This window comes from Notolepis coatsorum (assembly GCF_963971535.1).
Source record: "Notolepis coatsorum genome assembly, chromosome: 15".
NCBI classification, from domain to species: domain Eukaryota; kingdom Metazoa; phylum Chordata; class Actinopteri; order Aulopiformes; family Paralepididae; genus Notolepis; species Notolepis coatsorum.
In genome coordinates this window covers 64,780,479-64,798,315 of record NC_140179.1, presented here as the reverse complement: position 1 = coordinate 64,798,315, position 17,837 = coordinate 64,780,479, and the positions used below count along the sequence as shown (strand labels likewise).

At 45.7% G+C, this 17,837-nt stretch overlaps 1 protein-coding gene across 1 annotated transcript in view; it reads left to right on the top strand.

Annotated features, from left to right (window-relative positions):
* Positions 1–17,837, top strand: part of LOC311241382 (voltage-dependent calcium channel subunit alpha-2/delta-1-like) — a 334,844-nt gene that overhangs the window by 137,670 nt on the left and 179,337 nt on the right. The window contains 2 exon segments of the mRNA XM_084330186.1: positions 378–437; positions 12,021–12,056. Of these exon segments, the coding sequence (XP_084186312.1) occupies positions 378–437; positions 12,021–12,056 (96 nt within the window).

The window sequence follows — 17,837 nt, the reverse complement described above, 5'->3', positions numbered from 1 at the left end:
AGGAAGCATATTACATAATGTGTAGATGCTCCAGTGCACATTTGGATAGTATTGTAACATGATATATAATGTGGAAATATAGTTGTTATTACATTTTGTATACATTATTATTTATACATTCACGTGACATCGCTGCAGCATACAGTGTAAAAAAGGATTGCTCAAATGGATATTACATGATTGTGTGTTACAGTTTTTGAGGTTATAAATGCATTATTACGATTACATTAAAGATGACCAGGCAAACCTAAAATAGGAACAAATGGCTCAGACCTTTGTTGTTTTTAATGGATCTCTCTCTCTCTCTCTCTCTCTCTCTCTCTCTCTCTCTCTCTCTCTCTCTCTCTCTCTCTCTCTCTCTCTCTCTCTCTCTCCAGAGGCTGGCGACGGCAGCAGAAAGGTATCAGATGGAACATCAGTGGAGGGATGACTATGTGGTGAGAGACTTATCCTCAGTGATACAATGGTTCCATTACTTACAGATGAAGCGTTGGAGTAGCTGCATGAGAGGAGAGCAGAGCAGAAACATGTGATTCATGATCCAATACTACACTCCTAACTGGAGGGCAAAGCCCATTGCAATGACAATAGCTCCATAATGACTTTAGACACGATTGGATTTCCTTATTTTACATAATTGGCAGAAACAATCACACACGTTTTGATGTGCATCACTCACACATTCACTCACACATTCACTCACACATTCACTCACACATTCACTCACACATTCACTCACACATTCACTCACACATTCACTCACCCATTCACTCACACATTCACTCACACATTCACTCACACATTCACTAACACATTCACTCACACATTCACTCACACATTCACTCACACATTCACTCACACATTCACTAACACATTCACTCACACATTCACTCACACATTCACTCACACATTCACTAACACATTCACTCACACATTCACTCACACATTCACTCACACATTCACTCACACATTCACTCACACACCGATGACGGAGGAGGAGCTTAAATCAAACCTTCCGGAACCTTCCGATTATCAGACGACCGCTCTGCATGTGATATATTGCGATTTATTACCTTTTTTCCAACTACAAATTATGTCCCCACGAGAAAACGTTGCAATGAAAATCTGTTTCATCTAATAAAAGATAACGCTTTCAGTCCGGTCACATCATTCCAATCATCTTTTATTGCAGTAAAATGGGATTGTCAAGGGGAAATTATAATAATAAATTATGTTCAGGGAATTGGGGAGGCAATATTTCAGTCCTAAACAAAAGCCGCTCAAGCCGTATTAGGGCATTCTCCAGCAAGGCACACACACACGCACGCACGCACGCACGCACGCACGCACGCACGCACGCACGCACGCACGCACGCACGCACGCACGCACGCACGCACGCACGCACGCACGCACGCACGCACGCACGCACGCACACACACACACACACACACACACACACACACACACACACACACACACACACACACACACAGACAGACACAGCGAGAGAAAGAGCGAGCTCACGTTCTGAAATCCATTCATTGTAATATTAATACATTATGGAAAAAATATACTGCAAATATAATAAACATATTATAATTGTATTCCTTACATTTTCCAGATTGGCAGCCTAAGACATGTAATGCAGAATGGCAGGCTCACTATGAATTACAATGCAATCTCTCCACTTCCCAGGGTTCCACCATTCCACAGCCGAGCCCTGGCCTTTAATGAAGGCAAATTGCTAATTGATTAATGAATGCAAATTGATCATTTCCTTCCCCTGCTACTACAGAAAGCCTCATTTTTTTGTAATTTTACAGGTGACAAATTATATATTGTGTATACAGTACATTAGGGCTGTCTTAAATACTTCCAAGCTTCGTTCGATGGCAGGAGCTTCGAACATAAAAAAAAATCGAAGTACAATTTTTTATTTTTTTTTTAATTATAATTTTTTGCCTCCAAAATCTTGCGCCTCCATTCCAATGAAACGAAAGTAAGCGGCGCCTTCCCGCCTCCATTCCAATGAAACGAAAGTAAGCGGGGCCTCGACTCCACCTCTCTACAACAAGCACGTGGAGATTATCTGTGTTGAAAACAACAAGGACATGTGCAGCAGACATGTGGTTACACTTTAAAATATGCAAAGACAATGCCCAAAAAGCCGAGTGCCAGATATGCCAGAAGAAAATGGCATATCACAACTCTACAACAACTTTGTCAAATCACCTAAAAAACGTAAGTATCGTTGTACACGACGGCGACGCCACACAAAACATTAATAAGGCTATGCCTATGCTGCCTATGACTAATGTGTTACCAAGTTGGCTAATTCAATTGTAATCATCTGCTTTTGTAGGTGCATTGTCTGATATAATTATAAATTATAAATTATAAATTAAATATAATATAATTGTTTGCTTGATAGATGAAGGTTGCAACATAATTATGTAATGTCATGTTGTTGGCTGTGAGAGCAGCAGAGTGAAACCTTGTCGAAAGGGGCTACTTAATTAATGAATCCAATCCACTTTATTTATAGAGCACATTTAAAAACAACAAAGTTTACCAAAGTGCTGTACAAGTCCCACAACATAAGAAAAATAAAAAAATTAAAAATAAAATAAAAATTATAATATCGAAGCTTCGATTGCCAAAAAAAGCTTAGAAGGTCAGCCCTACAGTACATTGTGTGGTCAACTTCACCATTTAGCCTATTATCTAAAAAGGTCTTTAAATAAATTCCAGTTTCACGTTAGTCGTTAACTAACTTTCAATATTTTACTTAAAATCTCCATTAAAGGTTTTCTCATAATTTACCTCAAACCCGCCCTCTTTTCTTGAGCCTCCAATCACAACTGTTGCTTTCATCGCAGTTGTGATTGGAGGATCAATAAAATAGGGCAGGGCTTGATACATATGTCAACTCAACTTTCTCAGGAGACAGGGAATGTGCTGGTAGGAAAAGTGTTCTCTCCCTGGGAACAAGTTAATTTATCTGCTGTATCATCCACTTCTATGCAGCTGATATTGGCTCGAGATGGTTGGCTAGCGAAGGTAATTAATTAATCAGGGAATTAACAACAGAAATAGCTATTGTCTAACTTTGCTGAGCAAGTTAGTCTAAAACACTCCCCACCTCCTCTTACTTATCTCTTTCATACCTTTCATACCGCAAGCTTCGTTTATGTTTGGTTAAGCACTGTGTATTTCACAGCGTATGTCGTGTGTTGTGTGGAGAGAGAGAGAGAGACAGCGAGAGAGAGAGAGAGAGAGAGAGAGAGAGAGAGAGAGAGAGAGAGAGAGAGAGAGAGAGAGAGAGAGAGAGAGAGAGAGAGAGAAGAGGGAGGGAGAGAGAGAGAGAGAGTCCCTTGGCTCTTCCCAGCTCCTCCACTAGCTCAGTGGGTGTGTGATGTGATTGGTTTGGTAAGACTTGTACCACAGTTGTAGTGTGACTTCAGAAGGTGTGTCATCTCCTACAGCTTAGCCTGTGTGAACCTGTGTGAACCTGTGTGAACCTGTGTGTCCTCACTGTACCCAGAGAGTGTGTGTGTGTGTGTGTGTGTGTGTGTGTGTGTGTGTGTGTGTGTGTGTGTGTGTGTGTGTGTGTGTGTGTGTGTGTGTGTGTGTGTGTGTGTGTGTGTGTGTGTGTGTGTGTGTGTGTGTGTGTGTGTGTGTGTGTGTGTGTGTGTGTGTGTGTGTGTGTGTGTGTGTGTGTGTGTGTGTGTGTGTGTGTGTGTGTGTGTGTGTGTGTGTGTGTGTGTGTGTGTGTGTGTGTGTGTGTCAGATTGAATATCCCTGTACATGCTCGACATTAACTGTGACAGCCAGCACATAAACTCCTCCATATCATGTGTCTGGTCTTTTTGACGAGGTAGGTGTATTATGTGTCAGCAGTGATAGGTGGATTATGTGCAGGGGTGTAAAAAGTACCCAGAAATGATACTTAAGTGAAAGTATGGGTACTCAAGTAAAAGCAATCTGGCTAAAAACACACTTGAGTAAAAGTCAAACAGTTTCTACTTTTAAATGTACTTAAGTACTAAAAAGTAAAAGTTAAAACTTATTTTTATTCCGGGGGAATGAAATGTTCCGTTTCGTCCTCTTCATCACTCGTACCATCTTTGTGGCCATCTTCTGTAGCTTGTCACTCTCACTGTCTATTCTTCTGATAGCAGGTGTTTAATCAAATATCCCCGCTTTCTAGTCTTGCACAAGGACCAATCAGCATGGGTATGGGCGGGTTAATTTTCCATTGATGGGGATTTGATTGGCTGTTTTTAAATAAAGTGCGGCGGCCGCAGGATTAATAACGTTAACGTTAGTTCGGCCAGAGAAACAAACATACTAATTAAAATAGTTGGACCTGCAAGATTTGTGTTTTGTACTTTGTAGGTCTGCATTTTAAATGTAAGGAGTAAAACGTTTATTTTTTTCTCTGAAATGTAATTGAGTAAAAGTACAAGTATACAAACCTTGGGCGGCCGGGTAGCACAGCGGACTAAGCATCTGTCTACCACAGCAGAGACAGTGGGATCGAATCCGGCTGCCGTGGTACCTCCGGCTTGGTTGGTCGTCCATACTGACACAATTGGCAGTGTCAGCGGGTGGAAAGCCGGTGGGGTGGGTCCTGGTCGTTGTAAACAGCGACTCCTACAGGTCGGTCAGGGTGCCTGCACAGCAAGGGAGGGAACTGGGGGAGGTAGTGTGATCCTCCCACGCGTTACACTTCCCCAGTAAGAGTCCGCGCTGCCAGGTGAAAAGAGGCTGCTGGCTGTCTCCACATGTATCGGAGGAAGCATGTGATAGTCTTCAGGGCTCCCTAGACCGGCAAGTGGAGGGAAAATGCACGCAACGACCAGGAAGGGGAGGGGGGAATTGGCATAACGACTAAATTGGGATGGGAGAAAAATACAGAAAAAATAGGAGGAGAAAAAGTAGATAAAAAAAATACTCTAGTAAAGTACAAATCCCCAAAAACTGTGATAGGTGTAAGTGCATGTGTGTCAGCAGTGGTACAGATGCAGCCCTCAGGAATCTCAGCTCTAGGGCGCTGTGTGTGTGCCGGGTTAGCGGTAACGGTGACCAGTAGGGGGCGCTCGAGTTACACCGGTGATTATATCAGCTGGATCACAGCTGGTGACAACGGCCCGACGGACCGTCACCAGAAGGCGCAAAGTCAAGTGTGAATTCTATCCATCCGACAGCCAGTGGTTAAGCTGGTGATTACTGCACAGCACTGTAGAGTTGGAGAGAGAGAGAACGATAGGTTATGTATATAACCTAGTTATATGAGTACTGGCTGAGCGTCCTGCTCTTCGCCATCGAGATCTGCTCTTCGCCATCGAGATGTACCTCATCTCCAGTACCTACTGTACTTCATTAAACGAATAAACAAATGCACCTCTGACCAGGCCCCGCCCTAGTGACGTACTATAAAGCACTAGGCGTGGTTGCCACTCGCCCTTCCTCGGAAAACAGTTTCCATCAGAAAAGTTTCCCAAGGGACCTCAGGGCGCGCTAAGAGCAGGACGCTCAGCCAGTACTCATATAACTAGGTTATATACATAACCTATCGTTATATAGTCATACTGGCGAATCGCGTCCTGCTCTTTGCCATCGAGATATGGGGACAGAGCAGACGCGAGGACCGACAAATGCACCCCCTGAGGACCCGAAAGCCCACATCAGGGGGGAGGGGAGTCCCGTCACCCCTCCTTCCTAGTGAAGAGGGGGCGGCAGTCAACTTCACCCAAATGCGAAAAAGAGGGAACTAGAAACCTCCTAAACGCACAGCACAGGCGGGACCACGTGTGACGCAACACATTGTGGTCCACACCCACACACCCCTGCTACCCCACCGAAAGACGAGAAGCAGGAGAGGTTCCAAACCTCAGAACCGCCTGGGAGACAGAACCCCCGGTCATGTCCATGAGGTAAAACCTTACGAAGGGACCCGGTGAGGACCATGAAGCCGCAGCACAGATGTCCTCCACCGAGGCCCCACCTAACAGGGCGGCAGAGGCCGCCACCCCAAGAGTGGAGTGCGCCCTGACAGCCAACGTGTAGCACAGGGCAATGCCCTCGCACAACCAATGGGACAGGCGCTGTTTCGACAGTGCCTTACCAGCACGAGAGCCACCGTAACAGATAAAGAGCTGATCGGTAGCCCTGAGGCCCTGAGTATGGCTGAGGTAAATCCCCAAAGCCCGGACCGGACATGACAGGTGAAGGCCCGCCTCCAACTCACTAGCGTGAGGAGGCGGATGAAACGCCTGAACCATAATATCCCTGGAGCGGAAAGAACTCCGGATATTTTTTGGCACGAAGGCTGGATTAGGCCGCAGAGTGGCACCGCTATTGAAACGAATAGACAGACACTCGGGCCGCACCGAGAGAGCACAAAGCTCACCCACGCGTTTAGCGGAGGTGATGGCCAGCAAGAACGCAGTCTTGAACGATAGCTGTTCCAAAGGCGCTTGCTCAAGAGGCTCAAACGGGGCCTTGGACAACCGACCGAGGACCAATTGAAGATCCCAACTCGGAGCCAGAGAGCGTGTCACTGGCTTAAGGCGCCGAGCGCCAAGCAGGAAACGCTTCACAAGAGGGTGGCTGAACAACACAACGCCCTCAAACCCCTCATTATAAGAGGATATAGCTGCAGCATATACCCTCACCGTCGAAGCCGACAGTCTATCAAGGAGAGACTGAAGGAAAGTAAGGACAGCATCCAGGGGGCAGGACACTGGGTCCCGGCCCCCCACCTTACACCACTCTTGGAACATACACCACCTACCCGCGTAAAGCGCGATAGTGAGGGAGCACGCGCATTCCGGATGGTGTCAACCACAGAAGGGTCCATCCTCTCCAGACTCACCCTCTCACCAGCCAAACCATCAGAGGCTGGCCCAGCACAGGGGGCTACCAATAGCTGGATCAGGACCGGGAACCACACAGCTGTGCCCCGGTCCGGCGCAACCAGGATCAAGGTCCTGTGCTCCCACCGTACCCGCTCCAACAACTGACCTATCAGGTGTGTGGGGGGAAAGGCGTACAGAAGCCCGGGCGGCCATGGATACACTGAGAAGGCATCCACCCCCAAGGGAGGATTGTCCTCCCGGCTGACCGAGAACCACAAGGGGCACTTGTGAGATCGTCTGCTCGCAAACAGATCCACTGAAGCTTCCCCGAAGCGATCCCAGATCTGCCTGACTACGTCTTGGCGCAGTTCCCACTCGTCGTGATGAGGACCGCCCCGCGACATCACATCCGCGCCCACATTCTCCTTGCCAGGGATGTGGAGCGCACTCAGACTGCGCAGATTGTGAGACGCCCATAGCCAGAGCTCGACCGCCGCCCGGTGCAGACTGGTGGAGCGTACTCCACCCTGTCTGTTGATATACGCCGCTGCTGTCATACTGTCCGTCCTGACCAAAACGTGCTCGCCCACCACCAAGTGGGCGAGCCGTCTGAGGACCAGGAGGGCCGCCTTCAATTCCAACACATTGATGTGCAGGGCAGACCGGGCCGCATGGACCGTCCAGCTGCCCCCTACTGCGTCGGTCCGTCACGTCCCCCCCCATCCCGTGAGGGAGGCGTCGGTGAAGACCGTGACGTGTGAACGCCTGCTGCCCATGGTGACCCCGTTGGTGAGGATACCAGTCCTCCTCCAGTGGGCGAGATCCCCCTGTATCGACAAAGGAACCGTCAACCGTTTCCACTTGTCCCTCACCGGGTCTATTTTCATACTGGAAAACCACCTCTGTATCCTCCTCATGAAGAGGAGGCCAAGAGGGACCACAGCGTGAGCAGATGCCATCATACCGAGCAGGCGCATCACCTGCAGCGCCGTGACCGTCCCTCCAGGACGGAAACCCCCGAGCGCGTGGAGGATAGACACTCTCCGTTGCTCCGAGAGGGTTGCCCTCATGGGCCTTGAACTTAGAACCAAGCCCAAGTACTCCACCTGTTGACTGGGAAGAGGCGTACTCTTCTTCCAGTTCACAGCAAAATCCAGCCTGGTGAGGAATTCCACCACCAGCCTGGTATGAGACCCGGCTGAGGAGCAACATGTCGTCGAGATAGAAAATAATTCGTATCCCCTGATGACGTAGAGGCTCCAGCGCAATCTCTACGCACTTGGTGAATGTGCAGGGGGCCAGAGAGTAGCCGAACGGCAACCTCTGGTATTCGTACGCTACGCCCTGAAACAGGAACCGTAGGAATTTCCTGTGAGGAGGGAAGATCGGGAAGTGAAAATACGCATCCTTCAGGTCTATGGAGGTGAACCAGTCTCCCACTCTGACATCGCTTAACAGGTGTTTTATGGTGCGGTTATAGCTTGCGGCTGGGTCAAAAGCTGTATAACCTCAAAAATCTGTGCAATGTTTTTGACGTCGGCTGGTCCTAAGACCCCACTACCGACACCATTTTGGACAGAAAAGCAGCCACCTTACGCTTCATAACAAATTTCCAGTTCAAAAGTGCATCTGAGCTGCTTCCGCGTTTGGAAACGAATGAGGAAGGGTGAGGCGTGACCACTTCCGGCATAATATAGAGGCACGCATTGGGAGTGGCGTGGTCACGTGCAAGTGGGTGCATCGTTTTGTTTCCCAGAGCACACTAGGTGCTGGAGATAATGATATATCTCAGTAGGCAGAGCGAGACGCGAAGCCAGATGATATATAAGTATAGTTTAGGAGTGATCCGGGCTCATTCCTGAAAAGCTGAGTTATAGGGCACTACGTGAATTCTGCTATAAGCGTTGGCATTTCTTGCCTGGACACGCTACTATTTCCAAATCAAATGCATATAATAGGTATTATGTTTCATCATGAATGCATGAAAGGTGGGGGGGGGGGTAGTTTTTTGATGCTTTGATAGCCAGTAACGGCATTAGTTTTGAACACCACACACGCTGATCAGCTGGATCGATATGAAATCATTGTAGGATCAAGGTGGAATTGACGTCAGATAGTCCTTACCTTTGATCAGGGGTTATTCCAAAAAGAGTATTCAAATTGTCTGATCGTGATTTCCAGTATTGATGTCCATCTGGTCCCGGACATAATTTGGCACAACTTATGGATCGAGTGTGCTAGAGGCGTTTCGAAGTGGTCGGATGAAGCAATTTACTTGGCTCCGTCTAAATTCTGCGCCCGGAGGGGTTTAGCTGTAACACATGGTGAGAAATAAGGTTTCAAAGGGTGGGCAATACTGTCACCTAGCAGGATGCGGCCGGTATTGCACTTTGGGAATCTCAGAATGATTTCCTATAGGGACACGGAGGTCCGTGAACCTGTAATGAATAAAAATATCGAATAAAAGAAAAAACCACCAAAACCCGAGAAATCTCAGGTCTGGCGTTCACCCGCTGGCGAGTTAAGTAAGGGATAATGTATAGCTACGAGGTCATTGTCGCAAAATAATTGACCGACACGGAGTTTAAAATACCGAGGCGCCTCGCCGAGGCGTTTTAAACGTCAGTGAAGGTCAATTATTTTGCGACAATGATCGAGTATAGCTATACATTATCCCGCTTATTACATGGCTAACTTACTAACAATATACCTAATTCATTTTACATCGACAAGACGAGATCAAATGCAGACGCAGTTCTGTTCTGTCGCTCCCGCTGTCATCGTCACACACACTCCGCTGTCAGTGCAGCCGGCAGGTGTGTCTGATTGGCTGCACTGATGCAGTGTGTCAGTGGGCTTGATTGCGAACAGCTGCGCACAGCGGTCATTATTGTTCGGCAGAGGTCCGTTATCGAGTAATAACGGACCTCTGACGAGCGCTATTGACCAATCACAAGCAAGCATTTCGGCGAATGTGAAAACGCCATGTAATAACACAGGATATCTCGGGTCTGGCGCCGAATGTGTTAATAATGCTGTAAAGTTAAGTAAAAATTAATTTAAATATTAATGTGTATATGAATTACCTTACCGAATGCAGAAGACAAACCCATTAAATGACAAAATAATCATTCAATCAGGTAATCATCATCATCATCATCATCATCATCATCATCATCATCATCATCATCATCACAGATGTAGCCACCCAGAAACATGTCTACATCTACATATTAAATATTGTATAACGCTGACGTTAAATACTTGTGATTTGTGTGAAGAAGTGCCTGTTTTAGGAAGGTGGGGACCAGCCCTGAGTTGAGGGAGGAGTTGATGGTTGCAGTTAGGAATGGGAGGATGTCTCTACCCCTAACTAACCTTACTGTCATGCACTCCTAATATACTAACCTACACTGTAGCACTCAACACTTTGATGAACATTGTTACTCAGCTGATAGAGTTGTGCCCTTCCTGATGACTTGTCGTACAGAACTTTGGATAAAAGCGTCAGCTAAATGACTAAGCCCTTCCTGATGACTTGTCGTACAGAACTTTGGATAAAAGCGTCAGCTAAATGACTCAATGTAAATGTAGGGTCTGGAGGAGTGGGGAGGGTAACTGATCCAGCTGGCATGTAGTCGGGCAGTTCGACGTTACCAGTGTCAGGGTCTCAGCTTCTGTGATGGGAGAGAAAGATGACAGTGAAGGATGAGGTTCTCGATACTCGAAGGCTCCACCGTGGTAACGAATATGCCCCAACATGGCAAACTTGCATGGCTTTTTATTTGCAAATAGGATAGAATGTTACAACTTAGGTAAAAAGATGTCGGAGATTGAACCAGCAACCTTTCCAGTATATTGTAATGGATGCACACACACACAGACACACACACAGACACACACACACACACACACGCGCGCGCATGAGCGCATGCACACACACACACACACACACACACACACACACACACACACACACACACACACACACACACACACACACACACACACACACACACACACACACACACACACACACACACACACACACACACACACACACACACACACACACACACACACACAGCTGCTTTGCTGGGGGGTGTGGTGTCCCTAGTGACATCACTGCCTCTTAAGTTACACATGACACTAAGATGACCTGACAGAGAACAGCAGACTGTCAGCTACAGCTTCTAAACTCCCTCAGTGTACAGTGTGTGTGTGTGTGTGTGTGTGTGTGTGTGTGTGTGTGTGTGTGTGTGTGTGTGTGTGTATGTCTGTCTGTGTGTGTGTGTGTGTGTGTGTGTGTGTGTGTGTGTGTGTGTGTGTGTGTGTGTGTGTGTGTGTGTGTGTGTGTGTGTGTGTGTGTGTGTGTGTGTGTGTGTGTGTGTGTGTGTGTGTGTGTGTGTGTGTGTGTAGACTGTGTGTTTACATATCAGCATAATGCCACACTGGACCCTATACATACAGATATGTTCTTCCAATAACTCACTACAAAGCAAATAACAGACAGAGTTTATTTACAGTAGCCTACATTGCCTCACTGCTAATTGAGCTAATTGCAAATTGCCTGGCACTAACTGCATACAGCTAACACCAGCAGTGACAGTAGCAGTCACACAAGCCTTGCTTTGCTGCTACTAAGCTAGCTTCCTGTGTCAGCGCCGGAGGTGGTAGGCAGGTGGCGCTATAGGCAATGAACCAGTGCTCTGTGCCTCCAGGGCGGCCATATGTCAACGGCTAGGCTAGCTCGTTAGCACCCTGCTAGCTCGTTAGCACCCTGATAGCTCATTAGCACCCTGCTAGCTCCTTAGCACCCTGCTAGCTCCTTAGCACCCTGCTAGCTCGTTAGCACCCTGCTAGCTCCTCAGCACCCTGCTAGCTTGTATGCTGACAGGAAGCCAGCAGTGTGAAAGCAAAAAAAAGAATACTACTGAGATCTTCAGAATTAAAAGCACTGAGAGAAGTGTAGGAACTTCAATGAATGTGATGTCTAATAAGGTAGGCATATAGCATGTGGTTGGGCCTGATATAATTGTGTTTTTCTATCCAAATATTGTCTGTACATCATGCTTCTGATATTTAGTGTACAGCAAAACATCTTAAGTGTAAATCTGTAGTACTTCACTCATATCCCTTTCCCTTTCTTCTTGCAGGAAGATGAATCCACTTACTACAATGCCAAAGAAAACGTGAGTACACTTGTAGCGCAACCAGTTTATTCCCATATTATGTGTTTGTGATTTGATTGATATGATTCCATGTTCAACTAAATCCCACCTACATGCCCCCAGCCCCCACCCCTCCCCTGGTACCCCACAGTCTTTGTATCCATGGTAACAAAGCCGGTAGTAAAAGTTACTGATAGCCTAGGAAGGAAACCCTATATTCTTGTGGATTCAGCTCAGCCCAAGACTCCTGAAAAGACACAAGTAGACATAGCGTGTGTGTGTGTGTGTGTGTGTGTGTGTGTGTGTGTGTGTGTGTGTGTGTGTGTTAGGGATGCACCGATATGAAAATTGGCCACCGATACCGATTGTTCAACTAACACAATCGGCCGTTACCGATACCGATATTTGTGTATTATTTGTATAGTATTTGTAATTCTTTTTAATATATATATATATATATTTTTTTTTGTAATTTTTTTTTTTTTTTATGAAACTACTGTATATTTGTATGTGTATGTTTGTATTTGTAGGCCTCTTTACTTACTTAAAAAAAGGAAACATCAAGAAATATGTTTATGGTATTAATTCCACCATGCCATGTAGCACTATCCCTCTCCCAGTATCGTCTGGCGGCCTGCAGATGGATACTATTCTCTCAACCAGCGCTCTCAACCAATGCAATAGAACCATTTTGATTGACAGTCGATTCGGCCAATTACGTCACACCGCTAGCACCCACCTCCTGCTGTTCTTACCACCAATCGGCAAGCGTTTATTCATTTTCTACTTCCGGGCATGCCGCCATTGATCTGCTTGCGAGAACCACAACAAGCTAATACGTTAGCTGCCCGCCGACCAGCGCTCCACAAGATGACCAAACGAGACACAATGATTTTACTGCAACAAATGTTATAATAAAACAAAGCCTTTCTATACATTTGTCTGGTTGAAAACTTTATTAACAGATTGCAGAATGGGTAGTTGGGTACGGAATGAGCAACGGAATGGAACTGAGCTATGAACGGAGTAATGCCTTGCTTACTTGCTATCTTCGGGTAAATAATATGCTGATGTTATTGAACGTGTAACACTAACTATATAACGTTAATGCCACAAAATGAATGTTTGTGTCATTTTAACAGCAGATACTTTCTTAAATGCCATCTTCCCGAGAGAGGGGTGTTGACGGGGAGCTGTGATGGGTTCGCTTGGTTGTGTTATTAATAGCATTGAACAGCTAACCGAAAGCTAGCGTTAACTAACGTTAAAGGTTTAGCCATAACGTTACCTTGGCTAAAGTTGGGGCTATTCATAATCCAGCAATAATGGCTGCAGACCTGCAAGCAAAGTACAGCAAGTTGGCAAAGGAGTATTCCAACGTAAATCACATTTTCACCTGTAACGTTAGTCTTCCATCCACCGGTAGCTCATGCTAGCTAACCTAGCTCATGTTAACGTAGTCACTGAGCGACCACCTCGCGTACACAATTAATGACATGACAGCCATATCGGTGACAATGTTTAGCTTTTAGTGCCAAATGATAAGAGTCTGAAGCGGAGTCTCAAAAGAGAATGTTGAATATTTAGTTGTAACAGCAGTCAACAAGGCACTTATCGGCCGATACCGATACCCGACCGATACATCGGTGCACCCCTAGTGTGTGTTACAACCCGTCACGTCTTGCTCTCTCTCTCTGGTACAGGTATGTGTATTTAGGGCTGTCACTTTGTTCCCAAACCAAGTTTGAACAAATCCAAAGTAGGAGAATTAGTTGAAACGTTTTATTTTTTTATTTTATTTATCCTTTATTTATCCAGGAATGTCCCATTGAGATACAAGATCTCTTCTTCCAGGGAGTCCTGACCAACACGGCACACAACAAGTTTCAACATAAAAACAAGGGCATTAAACAAAAAACATACAAATCAAATACAAACACAGAAGGTCATTTGTGCAGTGGCAAGAAGCATAATCAGATCAGCAATAGCATCAGGTAAAACAGTTACATGTTTCATGAAGGGCTAGTCGTAGCATACCTTTAAAAGCATTCACAGTAGGAAGGGCCTCTAGACAAAGTTTCACTTGCAGCGTATTCCATAAAAAGGGAGCATAGTGGGAGAATGTAGCTTTACCAAGCTCTGACTGCATCAAAGGAACATTTAAAAGCATCCCATTTGCTGCTCGTCTGGTATTAAAAAAGCAAGTATAAAAGGACAGAAGTCTGGAGATATATAAGGGCAGCTTACCTAGCGATGACTTCAGGATAAAAATCAACATGTGTGATTGTCTTCTTTGATACAGAGAGGACCATCCTAAAGACTGATACACAGTGCAGTGGTCGGTACGAGAGCCTGCACCCGCTACTAAACGTATAGCAGCATGGTACGCAGAATCCAGCTTTTTAAGCAGGGAGGAAGGAGCATGCATATAAATCACATCGCCATAGAGTCTAATACAGACAGAAAGGAACTCTGCACAATTATCTTCCTGGCTTCATGAATGAATGAATGAAAATGAATGAAAACTTTATTTAACAGATTGCAGAATGGGTACGGCTCAATACACACAATTGTTAAGGGGATGCAGACCTGAGAAAGACGTTTGTCTTGTTTACATCAGGGTCCCCCATTTTCAATTCATATAGACATTTATGACATACACAACATACATGACATTTATGGCATAGGGACATATAGGTATTTAGTACTGATACATTTGTGACATAAACGGTATTCAAATATACAGTACTGTTACCCCTAGATCCTGACAGAGTATATACATATGATGGGGAGGGGACTGTACATTAGGAGGGGGTGGGTGGGTGGGAGAGAAATATACATATGGCGGGGAGGGAATATATACATGCGGTGGGGAGGAGACTGTCTATTAGGAGGTGGTGGGGGTTTTGGGCATTTACGGTGGCCATCTTCGAATTGCAGCCTCCCGTAGGTGCTCTTTAAGAGCGGTTTTGAATGTGGGTAGGGATTCACATTCCTTTACAGCTTTGGGTAGGGCGTTCCACATTGATGTGGCATAATTGCGAAACGTGTTTAGTCCCTTGTTTGAGCCGAATCTGGGTTTAACATGATTTGTTGAGCTTGCTCTGGTGTAGTGGTTGTGGTATTCACTGACTTTTGGGTACATGGGTACCTTAGTCGTATAGTGTATCTTGTAGACCAGGCCCATTGCAAGTTGCTGTACTCTGTCGTCTACTCTAAGCCATCCTAGGTTGTCAAAGTGGGCAGGGGTGAGGTGGGTTCTGGGGGTAAGGTCAAGTAGTAGTCTGACCAGTTTGTTTTGTGATGTTTGTAATCTTGTTTTAAGCGCCTTTGAGGTGCTTTGGTACCATGAGGTGCACGCATAGTCGTAGTACCCTTGAATTCAGATGGGAAACGTTTCTTTAAACGGAAGAAAAAGCCCAGTTTAGGTCTAAGTTTTCTATCAGTATCCTCCAGTATTCTCCATTATAACAATGCATAAAATGACAGACGTCCTGTTATTCATAATGGTGGATACGTTTGGGTGAATAGTTCCATCTCTGTTGCACTCAGTGAGCAGTGGAGCAGCAGAGAGAAGAGAGACATGCAGTGAGAGCGTAAAACAGTGTTAAATACAATGGAGCAACAGAGAGAGACATGCAGTGAGAGCGTAAAACAGTGTTAAATACAGTGGAGCAGCAGAGAGAGACATGCAGTGAGAGCATAAAACAGTGTTAAATACAGTGGAGCAGCAGAGAGGGACATGCAGTGAGAGTGTAAAACAGTGTTAAATACAGTGGAGCAGCAGAGAGGGACATGCAGTGAGAGCGTAAAACAGTGTTAAATACAGTGGAGCAGCAGAGAGAGACATGCAGTGAGAGTGTAAAACAGTGTTAAATACAGTGTAGCAGCAGAGAGAGACATGCAGTGAGAGCGTAAAACAATGTTAAATACAGTGGAGCAGCAGAGAGAGACATGCAGTGAGAGCGTAAACAGTGTTAAATACAGTAGAGCAGCATAGAGAGACATGCAGTGAGAGCGTAAAACAGTGTTAAATACAGTGGAGCAGCAGAGAGAGACATGCAGTGAGAGAGTAAAACAGTGTTAAATACAGTGGAGCAGCAGAGAGAGACATGCAGTGAGAGCGTAAAACAGTGTTAAATACAGTGGAGCAGCAGAGAGGGACATGCAGTGAGAGTGTAAAACAGTGTTAAATACAGTGGAGCAGCAGAGAGGGACATGCAGTGAGAGAGTAAAACAGTGTTAAATACAGTGGAGCAGCAGAGAGGAGAGAGACATGCAGTGAGAGAGTAAAACTGTTAAATACAGTGGAGCAGCAGAGAGAGACATGCAGTGAGAGTGTAAAACAGTGTTAAATACAGTGGAGCAGCAGAGAGGGACATGCAGTGAGAGCGTAAAACAGTGTTAAATACAGTGGAGCAGCAGAGAGAGACATGCAGTGAGAGCGTAAAACAGTGTTAAATACAGTGGAGCAGCAGAGAGGGACATGCAGTGAGAGCGTAAAACAGTGTTAAATACAGTGGAGCAGCAGAGAGAGACATGCAGTGAGAGCGTAAAACAGTGTTAAATACAGTGGAGCAGCAGAGAGGGACATGCAGTGAGAGTGTAAAACAGTGTTAAATACAGTGGAGCAGCAGAGAGAGACATGCAGTGAGAGCGTAAAACAGTGTTAAATACAGTGGAGCAGCATAGAGAGACATGCAGTGAGAGCGTAAAACAGTGTTAAATACAGTGGAGCAGCAGAGAGGAGAGAGACATGCAGTGAGAGCGTAAAACAGTGTTAAATACAGTGGAGCAGCAGAGAGAGACATGCAGTGAGAGAGTAAAACAGTGTTAAATACAGTGGAGCAGCAGAGAGAGACATGCAGTGAGAGCGTAAAACAGTGTTAAATACAGTGGAGCAGCAGAGAGGGACATGCAGTGAGAGAGTAAAACAGTGTTAAATACAGTGGAGCAGCAGAGAGGGACATGCAGTGAGAGCGTAAAACAGTGTTAAATACAGTGGAGCAGCAGAGAGGGACATGCAGTGAGAGAGTAAACAGTGTTAAATACAGTGGAGCAGCAGAGAGAGACATGCAGTGAGAGTGTAAAACAGTGTAAAATACAGTGGAGCAGCAGAGAGGAGAGAGACATGCAGTGAGAGAGTAAAACAGTGTTAAATACAGTGGAGCAGCAGAGAGAGACATGCAGTGAGAGTGTAAAACAGTGTTAAATACAGTGGAGCAGCAGAGAGGGACATGCAGTGAGAGCGTAAAACAGTGTTAAATACAGTGGAGCAGCAGAGAGGGACATGCAGTGAGAGTATAAAACAGTGTTAAATACAGTGGAGCAGCAGAGAGAGACATGCAGTGAGAGCGTAAAACAGTGTTAAATACAGTGGAGCAGCAGAGAGAGACATGCAGTGAGAGTGTAAAACAGTGTTAAATACAGTGGAGCAGCAGAGAGAGACATGCAGTGAGAGAGTAAAACAGTGTTAAATACAGTGGAGCAGCAGAGAGGGACATGCAGTGAGAGAGTAAAACAGTGTTAAATATAGTGGAGCAGCAGAGAGGAGAGATACATGCAGTGAGAGTGTAAACAGTGTTAAATACAGTGGAGCAGCAGAGAGAGACATGCAGTGAGAGTGTAAACAGTGTTAAATACAGTGGAGCAGCAGAGAGAGACATGCAGTGAGAGAGTAAACAGTGTTAAATACAGTGGAGCAGCAGAGAGAGACATGCAGTGAGAGCGTAAAACAGTGTTAAATACAGTGGAGCAGCAGAGAGAGACATGCAGTGAGAGAGTAAACAGTGTTAAATACAG